Source organism: Monodelphis domestica, chromosome 8 (assembly GCF_027887165.1).
Source record: "Monodelphis domestica isolate mMonDom1 chromosome 8, mMonDom1.pri, whole genome shotgun sequence".
Lineage (NCBI taxonomy): Eukaryota > Metazoa > Chordata > Mammalia > Didelphimorphia > Didelphidae > Monodelphis > Monodelphis domestica.
The window spans coordinates 70,566,419-70,580,860 of NC_077234.1; the positions used below are offsets into that span (position 1 = coordinate 70,566,419).

The 14,442-nt window shown below is 43.3% G+C and overlaps 1 protein-coding gene across 8 annotated transcripts in view; it reads left to right on the forward strand.

The window, feature by feature from the left end:
• Positions 1-14,442, forward strand: part of CFAP65 (cilia and flagella associated protein 65) — a 44,905-nt gene that overhangs the window by 14,035 nt on the left and 16,428 nt on the right. For 5 of the 8 annotated variants that reach the window (XM_016425082.2, XM_056808071.1, XM_056808072.1 and 2 more), the window contains exons 14-21: positions 4,215-4,352; positions 6,466-6,711; positions 7,328-7,552; positions 8,485-8,895; positions 9,776-9,941; positions 11,657-11,785; positions 12,304-12,517; positions 12,909-13,037. In XM_016425082.2, coding sequence (XP_016280568.2) covers positions 4,215-4,352; positions 6,466-6,711; positions 7,328-7,552; positions 8,485-8,895; positions 9,776-9,941; positions 11,657-11,785; positions 12,304-12,517; positions 12,909-13,037 — 1,658 coding nt within the window. The remainder of the gene's footprint in view (positions 1-4,214; positions 4,353-6,465; positions 6,712-7,327; positions 7,553-8,484; positions 8,896-9,775; positions 9,942-11,656; positions 11,786-12,303; positions 12,518-12,908; positions 13,038-14,442) is intronic. The other 3 variants (XM_056808073.1, XM_056808075.1, XM_056808076.1) reach the window with 3 other exon arrangements.

The following is a 14,442-nucleotide window of genomic DNA, read 5'->3' on the forward strand; positions in this document are numbered from 1 at the left end:
AGAAAAATAGCCTAGGATACATGGAAGAGGCCATGAAGATCAGATATTGTTCCAGCCACAAAATACCCCTCGATCCTAAAAGTCTTCTAGAATGGTGGTCTTCAAACTCCTTTGTTTGGGCTCCTCCATTAATTAAAAAAAGTTTTGAACATGGGCTTCTAAAATGTTTATAGTTACTTGTAAATACATACATTTACTACCGGGATAATAATTACATACATCATAAAACTTATATAAAATAAAAAGCACTTAAAGGATGATATGAAGAGGAAATCCTCCAGTCAATAGGAAGCCACTAGAATTTACTGAGTAGGAGACTAGTGCTATAGTCAGATCTGCCATTAAGGAAAATCATTTTGGAACAAGAACAATTAGGAGGTTAACCTTAACATCAATCCTACATAACACATCTTTCATGCAGTCTCCTCCTGCCTTAGCCTTTTTAGGTGTGGGTGAGGAGGGACCAAGGGAATGATCTCCTGTGTCATCCCAAAGCTATAAGCCTTCAAAAGTAAGCATATGTTTTCCTGGAAGTGACCACGATATCTTATCAAAAGCTCTATGGGATGTAACCCCCCTCCATCCCAATGGCATCTCTTCCATTCTTTGAAGTTTCTCCTCAGTTATATGTTGTAGCCTTCTCAGCTCTGCCTCTGGCTGATGCTCCTTTTAAGTCTCGAGACAAGATTGGGTTCCATGTCTCCCAGTATTAATGGACCAGGAGAATATTATTATTAAAATAAAACATTTTATTAATTAAGTTATTTTAAAATTATTAAATATTAATATCATTTAAATAATGTTATTTTTAAATTTCAAATAATTAAGTAATTAAAAGATTCACCTTTTGGGCTCATATGTGGACCTTCATGGGGAAACTCAGGACCATTAAAGGAGTTTTGCAATTTCCTAAAGGTAATCCAGGTTGGGGTTTTTTTTCCTTGTTTAATTCTGAGCCTAACTGGTTGTACATCCATACCGTGTTTTAGTTATAAGTCCCAACACAAGCTTTATAGATTGTCCACCAATTTTGACTCTTTGTGACCCCATTTAGGATTTTCTTGGCAAAGGTACCAGAGTGGTTTGCCATTTCCTTCTCCAGTTTATTTGACAGATGAGGAAACTGAGGCAAACAGGATTAAGGGATTTATCCAGCATCCCAACAGCTAGTGTTTGAGTTTGGATTTGAACTCAGGTCTTCCTGACTTCATGTCCAGAGTTCTATCCACTGTACCATTTAGCTGCCCCATGTAATCATAAACTGGGTACCTGACACTCTTCATCTACTTTGTCTTTTCTGTGTACATGGTTAGGCCAAACATTTTTAAAGTTGGTTCAATTCCTGGAGCCTATGCAGTGTTCCAGAGCTTGATGAAACTGGTACAATGTCATTTTCTCTTAAAATGGATTTTTATTGTCTTTTTTAAATCATAATTTCCTTCAATATTTCTCCCTCTTACTTTTCTGGAGAGTCATCCCAAATGACAAACAGTATTTTTTTAAAAAACCCCTACCTTCTGACTTAGAATCACTACTAAGTATTGATTCCAAGACAAAAAAAAAAGTAGGAAGGGCTAGGCAATTGGAGTTCAGTGACTTGCCCAGGTTCACATAGCTAGGAAGTATCTGAGAAAATATTTGAGCCCAGGACTTCCCATTTTTAGGACTAGTGTGCTATCTGCTGGACTACCCAGCTGCCCTTCTTGTCTATTTTTGAGCCATGCTTGTTTTTTTATAATTTTATGACATTCATATTTGATTTGTGTGTGTGTGTGTATTTATTTCTTTTAGAACATGTAGTCATTGTGTACAGAGTTCTCTTGGTTGAGCTTAGATACGAAATATGTTTTAAATTTTATGTCTTTTTTATCACCTAGATTTCCCATTTTCTTTCCCTTCTTTCCAGAATGCAATTCCTAATAATGAAGAATTTCTAAAGAAAAAATAAAATGTAGAAGAAAAAAATTTCAATATATCAAAACATTTTTTGACTAAATATAATGTTCTGCACTTCTGCAAAGGAGTAGGGAGAGGAAGGGGATAACCAATATGTGTTCATCTGGAAGATTTCAACATCCATAGGGATTCCTTCTATATGTTACACCATAGGATACAGATGTTTCCATGGAGGGCTATTTCTCCAGCCTCTCCTCCCTCACTCCTTTGTCTCTGGAGATTTAATCAAATATACCTTGTTATAACAATTAGCTCATACAGTGGCTCCTCAGGTTCCCCAGTCCCCGCTGCTGCTGCTCTGAGGAGTTTAAAGCAAATGAAAAGTTAAGAGTACAATCACATTTGCTCAGAGCCCCCAGTTAAGAAAATTCTTACCACTTAGGGAGAAGTTTGACTCAGAGACTAACCACTGGTTCTTTTTATGATTGACATAAAATTCATCCTACCAGAAACATTTGAGTAAAAACCAAGCAAAGTGTGATGTCGATAGATAGATACCATGAGAAGAAATTGGGGGAAGAGCAGGTTTTATCTTAGAACATTACAATTGGTGGTTTTATTTTTTCAAATCTTTATTTTAATGCCGTAGTATTAATTCTAAGACAGAAGAGCAGCAAGGGCTTGGCAATTGAGTAAGTGACTTCCCCAAGGTTACACAGCTAGATAGTATCTGAGGTTAAATTTGAACTCAGGTCCTCCCATCTTCAGGACTGATGCTCTGATCCACTGTGGTGCTACCTGGCGGACTATCCCTCAGTCCTTGAAGAGGTCATTACAACCAGTGGTTTTGGCCCAATTTTCTGCTCTTACTCGCCTAATGGACCTCTATTTCTCATTTCTCTATCATAAATTATATAGGTGGTACAGGGACTAGAGCTGGACTCTTGAAGACCCAAATTCAAATCTATTCTCAGACACCAACTGAGTGACTGGGCAAGTCATTTAACCTTTTTGTCTCATTTTCCTCATCTGTATAGCCCTTAATTCCTAGATTGTTGTGGAGTTCAAATAAGTGACTATATCAAGCACTTTGCAAACCTGATAGCACTAAATAAATGCTAATTATTAATGTATATTTTTTCCTGTTGCCCTTGTACTGTGGATTCTTTCCAGCTTAGCTTAGTCAGTCCTGGGGAAATCTAGGGAGGTTGACCCCTTTGCTGTTGCTCCTCAGTTACTGAGATCTTTCTGATGAACTATGTACATCAGTTTGGCCAGATCTTCCCTTGTTGCTCTGAATTCTTCATACTCAACCATTTCTTCTTATACAGTGCAGTCATATGTATTTATAGTTGTGTTGTTGGTTTTCCCCAGCCTTTCTGTATATGTACTGCTGCAGCCTTTCTGATGAACATTCATTTTATTTTCATTTCTTTACTACCATAGAGTGTTGCTATGGATATTTTGATATATGGGATTGTATTTGTTTTCTTTTAGTCTCTTGGGGCATATGATCAAATAAGGTAATGTAAAATAATTTGCAAACTTTAATACACTGTAGGGGTAGCTAGGAGGCTCAGTGGATTGAGAGCTAGGCCTGGAGTTGGGAGGACCCAAGTTCAAATTTGGCCTCAGACACATCCTAGCTGCATGACCCTGGGCAAGTCATTTAATTCCATTTGCCTACCCCTGGCCCTTCTGTCTTAGAGTTGTTACTAGGACAGAAGGTAAAGGTTCTTTTTTTTTAAACCACTATATAAATGTGAGAATGATGATGATGTCCAATAATTGGGTCACTGGATCAAAGTCTTTGGACAGTTTAGTCACTTTTCTTGCATGGTTTTGAATCTAGGTTCAGAATGATTGGACCAATCCACAGCTTCAGCAACAGCGCACTCTTATGCCTATCTTCCCAAAGTCCCTCTACCATAGACTGTGCCCCATTTCTGGTCATCTTTGCCAGTTTTCAGGGTATGGAGTGAAATCCCAAAGTTCCTTCAGTTTGTACTTTCTTCCAGCTAGTGATCTGGAGCATGTTTGCAAACAGCCATTTATAGTTTGCCATTCTCCTGTGGAAATTCCTTGTTTATGGCCATTTCCCACTTCACTTTGCTGATGAGTTGAATCTATAATAGCAAGGCCACTTTGACAGAGAGGAAAGTCCTCCTTCACATGTTCACCTTGGAGAAGTCTCCTTGTGTGATCAGTTAGGACTGGGGGAGGAGGAGAGCAGAGTGGAGAACTCTGGGAGGGCCAGCGAAATCCTTGCTGAGTTTGGCTAGAAGAGCTCATCTTGGAGGCTGGCCTTTGTCTTGCAGGTCCTAAGGAGCTTCAACAACATAGAAGAAGACTGCACTGTGTTTCCATCTTGGTGTCTTAAACTGAGAGCCATGGGGCATACCTACAAGGAGGAGAACGAATACAGTTTCCCCCGTTATACCTTAGATGTCCCCAAGGTGAGTGGCAAGCCACAGAAAGGAGGTCATGATCTTCAATTTTAGGCTGAATTAAAAAGGTAAAGTGGCAGCTGGACTGGACATAAAACCCCTTTATGCCTCTCACAGGGACCCCCTACAGTTCAGCTTACCAGCCACCTTCAGAGCCTTTGCTCTAACTTCTAGAGGATTCCTTCTTGTAAGAAATCCTCAGGCTAATGCTGTGTTTGAGAAGCATCAAAAAGACCATCGAGTGGGCCTGAACTGTAGAGTATGTAAGAGGTAGTAAAGTGTAAGAAACCTGGAAAGATAGGAAGAGATCAGATTGTAAAAGGGTTTAAAAGAGAGGGAAGCAGCTGGGTGTCTTAGTGAACTGAAAACCAGTCCTAGAAACAGGAGATCCTGGGTCCAAATCTGGCCTCAGATACTTCTAGCTGTGTGACCCTGGGCAAGTCACTTAAATCCCATTGCTTAACCAACACATAGTTTTGAATCTAAGATGGAGGAAAGGTTTTTTTTTTTTTTTTAAGGCAAAGAGAGGATTGATTTTTTATTTGGTGTAAAATTTTAAAGGGAGTAGGGAGCCTTAGAAGTTTGTTGAGGTTGTGATCACCATGTTTTAGACTTACATTTTAGAAAGATTACTTTGGTGGTTGAGTGGTAGATGCCACTGGAGTGAGAAGAGACCCACCTGTAGGTTATTTTAATATTGTAAATGTGAAGTGATGAAGACCTACACCCAAAGGTTCTTTGCTCTTTGGCTTATATAGTACTCAGTTTTTAAATTCATTTGGGTAATGTGCTCATTATTATTACCTAATCCTAAAGGCATTTTTGGTCAATTATTTCTGAATCCATTCAGTAATAATTCATTCTATAATTCAATTCATACTGAGTCTGTAGAAGTCTTATTGATGCTAAGAAGTATATTGATTCTAAGATGGAAGGTAAGAGTTTTAAAAAAGATTAAGGTTCTTGATAATTAGTTGACATTGGACAAGTTAATGTCTCTGCCTCAGTTTCCACATCTGTAAAATGGGTCTAATAACAGCCCCTGCCTCCCAGGGTCATTGTGAGAATCAAGTGAGAAACATACAAAAAAGCATGAACTTGAGCTCCTCCACTTATTAGCAATGAGGAGGATTGACTTCTCTGTTTCTGCATCTGTAAAATAAGGATAATAGCAGGTCCAGTATGTACCTTGTTGGGCTGTTGTGGGGAAAGCTTTTGTCAGATGTTTCAGTCATCTCTGACTTGGTCTTTTTTAAACCCTTCCCTTCCCTCTTACAATCAGTACTATGTATTGGTTCCAAGGCAGAAGAGTGGTAAGGACTAGGCAATGGGGGTTAAGTGACTTGCCCAGGGTCACAAAGCTGGGAAGTGTCTGAGGTCATATTTGAACCTAGGACCTCCTGTCTCTAGGCCTGGCTCTCAATCCACTGAGCTACCCAGCTGCCCCCTGTCTGGGTTTTTCTTGGAAGAGTACCAGAGTGGTTTGCCATTTCCTTCTTCAGCTCATTTTATAGAGGAAGAAAAAGGCAAATAAGATGAAGTGATTTGCCCAAGGTCACACAACTAAAATCCTGGCATATTTTGCCATTTCCTTCTCCAGCTCATTTTACAGAGGAGGAAACTGAGGCAAACAGTATTAAGTGACTTGCCCAGGGTCACATAGCTGGTCAATATCTAAGGCTGGATTTGAGCTGTAGAAGATGAGTTTAGGTAGTGTTTGAGGGCAGCTATCTCTCCACTGAGTCACCTTAGCTGCCTTCAAGCATGACTTAAACCTTAGCAATTATCAAGTTGGTTGTTGTCACGAAGACTCCCTCAAGCAAGTTCCACACTGCATCTATAAAGGGAGTACTTACCCCAACAGAATTCCAGACCCTCAGAGAACTGAAGTATATATATAATGGGAAATATTCCTACAGAGACACTGATGATCAGACATTTACAGCAGAAGCAGGCAAGCTTCTAAGGTGTGCCCATCACTGGCCAGCAGGTACCTTAGGTCTCCCCAGGGATGATCCTTGCCCAGTCCCTTCCCCAGTGGGGGGCAGGCTGTGGTATGACAGGGTCTCAGAACTTCCCTCATAGAGTCTTCTTTCCTTCTCTTTCTCTCTTCTCTCCTCAGCTTTTCCCAGCAGTCTCTTCCAAGTGCACAAGCTACCGGACCTTGCTCCTCTTCAACAGTGGATCCTTGATGTTATCCTTTGAATTCCTGCCAAGCAGCAGCCCAGAAATCACTGTCCGACCCACCTCAGGCTACCTCCTCCCTGGGGCTTACCAGATCTTCCTCCTTTCCATCATCCCCAAGGGGTTCACCTGGAAACAGCTCGAGTTAGCCCTTCAGTTCAACTTTTGTCCCAAGTATATTAAGGTAGGGGCTCAGAATGGAGCCTACAGCCTGGATTTCTGTCCACCTACACCTCTCATCTGCCTTGGAACCAATACCAATATTGATTCCAAGATGGAAGATGAGGCTTTAAAAAAAAGAACCTTTTATTCAGTTAACAAAATTTATTTATTCATTCAGGGAAGGGGAGAGGAAGAGGGAATGGCAATATTCAATAGTCAAATAAAACAAACTCCCATACCGAACACTGGACAAAAATGTACCCCAACACTTTTTTTAAACACTTACTGAATATCGTAGAATTGATAACTAAGGTGAAAAAGGTTGTAAGGGCTAGGCAATTGGGGTTAAGTGACTCATCCAGTCACAAAGCTGGGAAGTATCTGAGGCCATATTTGAACCCCCTTCTTCCTGATTCCAAGTCTGGTGCTCTATTTACTGCCCCTCTTAACACTTTTCAAGGGTCTGCAACTTGCAGGTCTTAACCCTCGGTTGCTAATTAACAAGTGGGATAACAGGAGAATCTTTGTCCAGAAAGTAACCAAGAGAGAAAAGACACCTCGCTTCCACCCCACGCCTCCCCGATATAGGAACAAGTTCATTCAAGGCTGCCACAGTGCCATTTCTCCTGGATCTCTAGGAAGTCATACTGATGAGCCGAGAAGAGCCACTCGATATACAGATGGAATCGGGCAAAGTCCTCTATTTCAAGCCTACTTATATAGGAGGATCCTCCACCATGCCCTATAAAATCCGAAACACCACTCGCCTGACCCTGACCTTTGAATGGAAGTATACCTTCCACAGCAGCAAGGTGGTATCTGTCCAGCCTTCCAAAGGGACCATCCTACCCAATGAGACCATGGTATGTCCTGCCCTGTCCAGCATCTCTGTCTCTTCATTTTGACCTTCTGTCTTGGGTATTGGTTCTTTCTTTGTTCAGAGGTATTTTATCTTCCCAATTACATGTAATAATTATTTTCAACATAATTTTCCAAAATTATAAATCCAAACCTCCTTCCCTCGATGCTCTCTCCATACTCGGAGATGATAAGCAATTTGTTCTGGGCCACACTTGTGTATTGATTCTAAGGCAGTAGAGTGGTAAGGGCGAGGCAATGGGGGCTCAGTGACTTGCCCAGGGTTGCACAGCTGGGAAGCGTCAGAGACCAGGCACCTCTTCACTTTTTGAGAGACCTGAGAGGCTGCTTCAGTCTGGAAGGCCTCTACAACACCTTTTTCCACTTTAGAATATGGTTGAAGAAATGTAGATAAGGGAGATGGTATATGTGGTAGGAAGGGATAATAACTCAAACCATGGAATCAGAATCGAGAGGGATAATTTCAGATCCCAAGGATGGGGTCACTGAAGAAAGGAAGAGGGTCTCTATGGAGGCAGGACCAGCCAGACTTCCCTGATCTGCTCTTTCTGTTGACCAAGGGCATGACAGGAGCCTCCAGCCAGGGGATTCTGAGTCCCCAGAGTCAATAATAACAACACCAACAAACATTCCTCAAGTCATCTTCTGTGGGGCTTACCCTGTGCTAAGTTGTATTGATACATAAAGATCTATAACTGACATTTTCCCTGCTTTCCTGGGACTTACAAATTAGTTAAGGGAGACAGGACAGATCTATATTTTTTTAAAAAGTATCTACTAATGGGTAAATCACTTATATGAAGTACCTTAGACAGTAAGAGCTGTATTTTAGAGTTCATAGGTTAGAAAGATCACTAGGGGTTAGAAGAGAAGATTCCATCAAAACATGTACATGTGCCTATCTTTGCAATTTCAGATTCATACATGGACCTTCACCCCTAATGCTACTATGAACTACCTGATTCGGGCTGTTTTGTGGGTGTGGGATTCAGGAGCCCCTTGTGGTCCTCCTTTTCCCAGCCCTCCTCCTTCCAGTGTTACTTCTACCACTCTTCCTTCTTGCATGGCAATTCCTTCCAGCATTCCTTCTTCCACTGTTGCTTCTTCTAGCCTTCCTTCCAAAGTTCCTCTTTCCCTGGCTGCTCCACCTCGCCTTCCTCCTTCCAATGTTCCTCCTCCCGTCCCTTCTAATTCCCGCCTTCCTCTTTCCAATGATACTTCTTCCAACATTCCACCTTCCATTCTTCTTCCTTCGGGTCTTCCTCCTTCCGAAACAAGTCACTACGTACTGAAACTCATTGGGGAAGGCATCAAGGCCTCCATTACTGTGAGTATCCCTCCCTTAGCCTACCACCTCTCTCTCCTAGCTCTGAGGTCCTCTGGGGAAGGAGTGTGAGGAGGGAGGCACTTTCCTTCAGGTCAATAACTCCCCAGCCTAGGGCCCAGTAAGAGGTATAGAATAAAGGTTACGCAAGGTGAAGTGGGAAGAGCCCATGCCAATGGAGATTTGGGGTTAAGTCCTCACTATGATACTTCCTAATAGTGTGGCTCTGAGCAAATCACTTTACCTTAGTTTCCTCATCTGTAAAATGAGGCTGATGCTGATGATAAGAATAATAGCACTTCAAAATGTTCAGTGGGCTTTATAATTTTTATTTCATTTGATCCTCACAATGACCCTGGGAATTAGTGCTATTATTATATATTTTATAGATGATGAAATGAGGCAAACAGAGGTTATATGACTTGCCCAAGGTCACGTAGCCAGTAGGTTGGAGGCTAGATTTGAATTCAGGTCTTCTTGCCTTGAGGTCCAGCTCACACTGTGCCATCTAGCTGTCTCCTATCTGTAATGATACATTTAATGCTTTGTGACCTGTAAGACAGTAGATAGGGGTGAACTGTTATTTATCAGCCCTGAGGTCATAGTGAGATTTTAATCGGGAAGGCTGGTTACTCACACATCATCAGTGCCTGGTGTGATACCTCTTTCCCCCACCCCAGACTTGCTTTCTGAGATGATCAAGACCCTGTAGCTGCCTGGGCAGGGCCACCATGCTCTAGCTCTGGGAAGGGTTTCCTCTTACAGGGTGATGATTAAGGTGGGAGAGAACTTTGTTCTTTGGTTGGGAAGGTTCTTCTTTCCCATGGAAACCTCATCAGGGCTCACTAAAGGAATTCTCTGCATGGGGGGGTTTGTGCCCTAGGCAAAAGAAAAGGAACTGGACTTTGGGAATGTGCTTGTGGACAGTGAGCAGAGGAAGGAGATGATCCTGCTGAATGATGGGAACTGCACCCTTCACTACCGCCTCTTTGTGGAGCAGACACTGAGTGGGCCCTGTGATCCTGATGTGATGAAGACCGACCCAATAAGTATGGAGACCCAAGGATAAGGCTACTCCATTGGGCTGGGGGGCAATACATGGAGGCTGAGTTGGGAGAACAATAGTACTTGTCTACAGAGCACACACATACCCCTCTCCTGAATAAGCCCATTCCCTCTTCCACATAGGTCAAAGTTGAGGGGCTGTTCTCACCATTTTACAGAAAAGGAGACAGAGGGTTCATTTTGAGTTCCTATCCTCTGATTAGCTGATCCTCTTCAAAAGTACTACTCTGATGCCTTGTCAGGGCATAGAGGTACCCTAGGGATCTAGAAGCATTCAAATTGCCTGGTCCTACTGTGCTGGAAAGATTTCAGGGAGACTTTTGACAACAGATAGATCTGGGGCAACAAGATGACTCAGTGGATAGAGTGCCGGGTCTGGTGTTGGGAAGCCCTGGGCTCAAATCTAGTTTCAGATATTTTCAGCTGTGTGACCCTGGACAAGTCACTTAATCCCAACTACCTAGTCCTTTCTGCTCTTCTGCCTTGAAACTAATTCTTGTGTTGATTCTAAGACAGAAGGTAAGGGTTTTAAAATTTAAAAATAGATGTACCTGGGGGGCATCTGGGTAGCTCAGTGGATTGAGAGCTAGGCCCAGAGGTGGGAGGTCCTGGGTTCAAATCTGGCCTCAGGCACTTCCTAGCTGTGTGACCCTGGGCAAGTCACTTAACCCCCTTTGCCTAGCCCTTACCACTCTTCTGCCTTAAAACCAATACCCAGTATTGATTCCAAGATGGAAAGTGAGGGTTTAAAAAAAATAGATGTACCTGTTTCTGGAGGAACAGCTCCCCTATGACTAGAGAGCCTCACCAGCAGTAGTGAGACACAACCAAGAAAGATACAAAATAGCCCTTGGTCCTGAATTTCTCCTTTCTCTTGTGTAGTGTCAGGAATAAAAAGGGATAAGAATCAGCATTTCCCCACCATCTTTAAACATTTTTCAATCAGTACTCTAAATCTGAGGTCCTTTTCTAATAACAAGTACATTGTTGGAGGAATTGAATCACTCATATTAACATTCTCACCTTAAATGATACCGGATAATAGAAGGAATTTGCAGCTATATGGAAGGATGTTATGGATTCTTCTTCAAGGAGTAAATAAAGGACAGGCACAGTTGATTTTATTGTGCTTCCAAAGGGAATAAGGAATGTAATTTCATAGGACATCCTGGCTATCTTACCTTGTTGTGTCTGGAGTGAGTAAAAGCTTGTATACCAAAATCCAATGCAAAGATGGAGAAGGTAGAAAAATCAAAACTTGGCAAGAGCGTCCAAAATAAATCAGTATGTTAATACTCAGTGACTTCAATTGAAGATTGAGCCTCAAGAAAGGACCCTAATACATTGGACACATGGCTCAGATTCAAAAAAGGAAAGAGGCCCAAAGCTTGTAAACTACACAGAAACCTTGAGCTCATAGATCATGGATGATTTCTTCAAGATGAGAGAATCAGGGGCCATTGGACATGGATGGGTGGTAATCTGCTGTATTGGTGGAAGTATCCACATAGACAAAACCAGAGATCCATTGATGTATTCTCCCCAAATTTTCTATCCTGGTCCCTAGATGTATGGGGTGGGGGGTAGCATAGAGCAAAGAACTGTGGGCATTGCTGAATATGGGGTGGGGAAAAGGAACCGCAGCTCACACCCTGGTCAGTGAACTGCCTAGTACATCTTTATTTTCCATCCTGCGCAGTTCTGAAACTGGAAAAAATGGAGGGAATGCTGTGTGCCCGGTCCCAGGAAACCATCTGCCTTACTGCCTGCCCTACTCGGCGGCTGCAATATACTTGGACCATCAAATGCTGCCTCCTCACCCGCAAAGGTACTGGATATTGAGGGGGCATGGAGGTGTGGGGACAGAGAGTAAGGGATGGAGGAGGAAAGGAGAATAGAGAAGGGAGAGAGGGGGAGAGAGAGAGAGAGAGAGAGAGAGAGAGAGAGAGAGAGAGAGAGAGAGAGAGAGAGAGAGAGAGAGAGAGAAAGCAAGTTCATGTCTGTAAGTTGCAATCCAAGGGGCAGAGAGTCCAGATGAGGTGTGAGTGCCAAGGCTGATTGAATCTTGTAGGATTTACCAGGAAAAGAAAAGAATATAAAACAAAATTCCCAAACTGGAAGAGACTTCAAAAATCATCTAATCCAACCTTTTCATTTGCTAGAAAAAGAAACTTAAGACCTGCAGAAAGGGGGGGGGGGGGATGTCGGTAGTCATGTAGGTAGTGAGGGTAAGAGCTAGGATCCGAATCCCAGGCTTCTGACCTTCAATTTCGTGCTCTTTTCAGGCAGAGAGACCTTTCTGCCCCCAGGTGCATCCCCTCACCTCCTTCTCTTCCCCTTCCTTAGATGGTGAATGTAGTAAAAGGGAAGTCATATGCAAGGCAACAATGAAGGGTGTATACCCAACCCTCTCAATTTTGGATGCCTGTGGAATGGGCAGTGCCGGGGGCATCACTCGACAGCATCTGTGGCGACTTTTCTCCTTAGAAACTCTCAACAGCTATCTGGAGCGGGACCCCACTTCCTGGGAGCTCACCTATAGGGTGCCCACCAGACACAGGTAAGGGGAAGACCACCCAAGTGGAAGTGGAGGGGGGCAGGGTTCCCTTAGAGAGGAAGTAGAGGTGATGGGAGTGGAACAAGGATTACTGTGGGGCTTCCAGAGAATGTTCCTCGTCTCCTCCTCCCTGGTCCTTGGTAATTGGTTGCATGCTTCTTTTGGGGCTATTTTAATTCTCAGTCAAGGATTGAGAGTGAGTGCTGGGGAATCTTTCCTTATTGACACTCCCTTCTGCCCCCCACCAGGACAGAGGGAAGCCCAGAGTCCAGTTTGGTTTCTAGGCCTGTCCCCACAGATGAGTTAGCCTCGCCCAGTGGGTCTTGGGTGCATGATCCCTGCTAGCTTCCCTGGTTCTCTTTTTATGATGACCTGGTTTCTTTCCCCACCACAGCACAAGCAGGATTCCCTCTGTTTACACACCTTTGTTGCTTGATTTCAATTTTGGGGCTGCACCCATTGGAACTGAGCCGTCAGTGGTATTCCTTTTGCTGAAGAACAGTGGCGTGGTGCCCTTGAACTGGTATGGCCAACAGCAGGGAGACCAGGGTTAGGGAAACAGAAATAGAGTGAAGGTCTGGCAGGGTGGTGAAATTGGAGCAAAGATAGTAAGAGGGGCTGGCTTAGAAGATCACTAAATCCTAGGTGACACTGAGATGAACCATTTTTTTACCAAACCCTTATACCCTCAGTCTTAGAATTAATACTGTGTATTGGTTCCCAGAGAGAATGGTAAGGGCTAGGCAATGGGGTTAAATGACTTACCCAAGGTCACACAGCTAGGAGGTGTCTGAGGCCAGATTTGAACCCAGGTCTTCCTGTCTCCAAGCCTGGATCTCTGTCCACTGAGCCACCTAGCTACGCCCATACATCTTCTTCCTCTGTGACTCTTGTCCATGCTCTCTCCTAATCCCCTACAGTTAGTCCACTTCCTTGTATGGGAGCTTCCAAGGTCTCTTGACATTGTGTGAATATTAGGGGGGGGGACCTGTAGCTTGTCCACCTTCCTTTTTTTTTTTTAAACCTTTACCTTCTGTCTTAAAATTGATACTAAGTTGTATTCCAGGACAGAAGAGTGATAAGGGCTAGGCAATTGAGGTTGTGACTTGCTCAGGGTCACACAGCTGGTGTCTGAGGTCAGATTGAACCCAGGACCTCCCATCTCTAGACCTAGCCCTCTCTCCACTGAAACACCAAGCTGTCTACCCCCGCACCCTTTCCAAGTGACTTGTGTCTGATTGTATCTATTGTGACCTTTCTGCACAGTTCTTCACTCTGACAGTGCCGAAGTCTATCCCTGATGGCCAGCCACTTTTCCTTTGTCAACCTGAATTCTTCCAAAACTGTCATGGTCCATGTGTCAGGGCCATTGATGTTTCCCCCCAAACTGAGTCTATTTCTGAGTGAAACTTGGGATCATTGGAATCTCTGAGAAGTTTCTCCGATTCAGCGTGGCCTGCTCTCTTCCCGTTTGGTTCTGTGTTCAATGCATTGTTCTTCCACAGGGTCCGTCTAAATTGTGTGTACTGGTAGATCAGATGTATGGGTTTTAAAGAACTTCCCATCACAAGATGAGGGGCAATAAGTAGCCTTCATTCACTCGCGTGGATGGACCAACTCCATTGAATGATTCTGGACCTCCTTTCGGGAGCTCCGAGAGGTCTTAGGGCTTGACACGGGCAGTAGAAAGTGATTCAGAAACAGGAGTATCTGGATGCCTTCTCCTGTCAGGGAAGCCCTCTTTCATTTAGGCTGGACTGGAGCAATCCCCTGGGCTAGCATACAGCTGCCACCTTTATGCCTGGCTTGTGATACGCATGATCAGAGGCTCATCAAACAAAATGATCTCGGTTCTTGGAACTTTCACGGAGTCACGTATGTTTTATTGGATGGATGAGAGGGAGACACTTCGATAGGGGAGAGCTTTT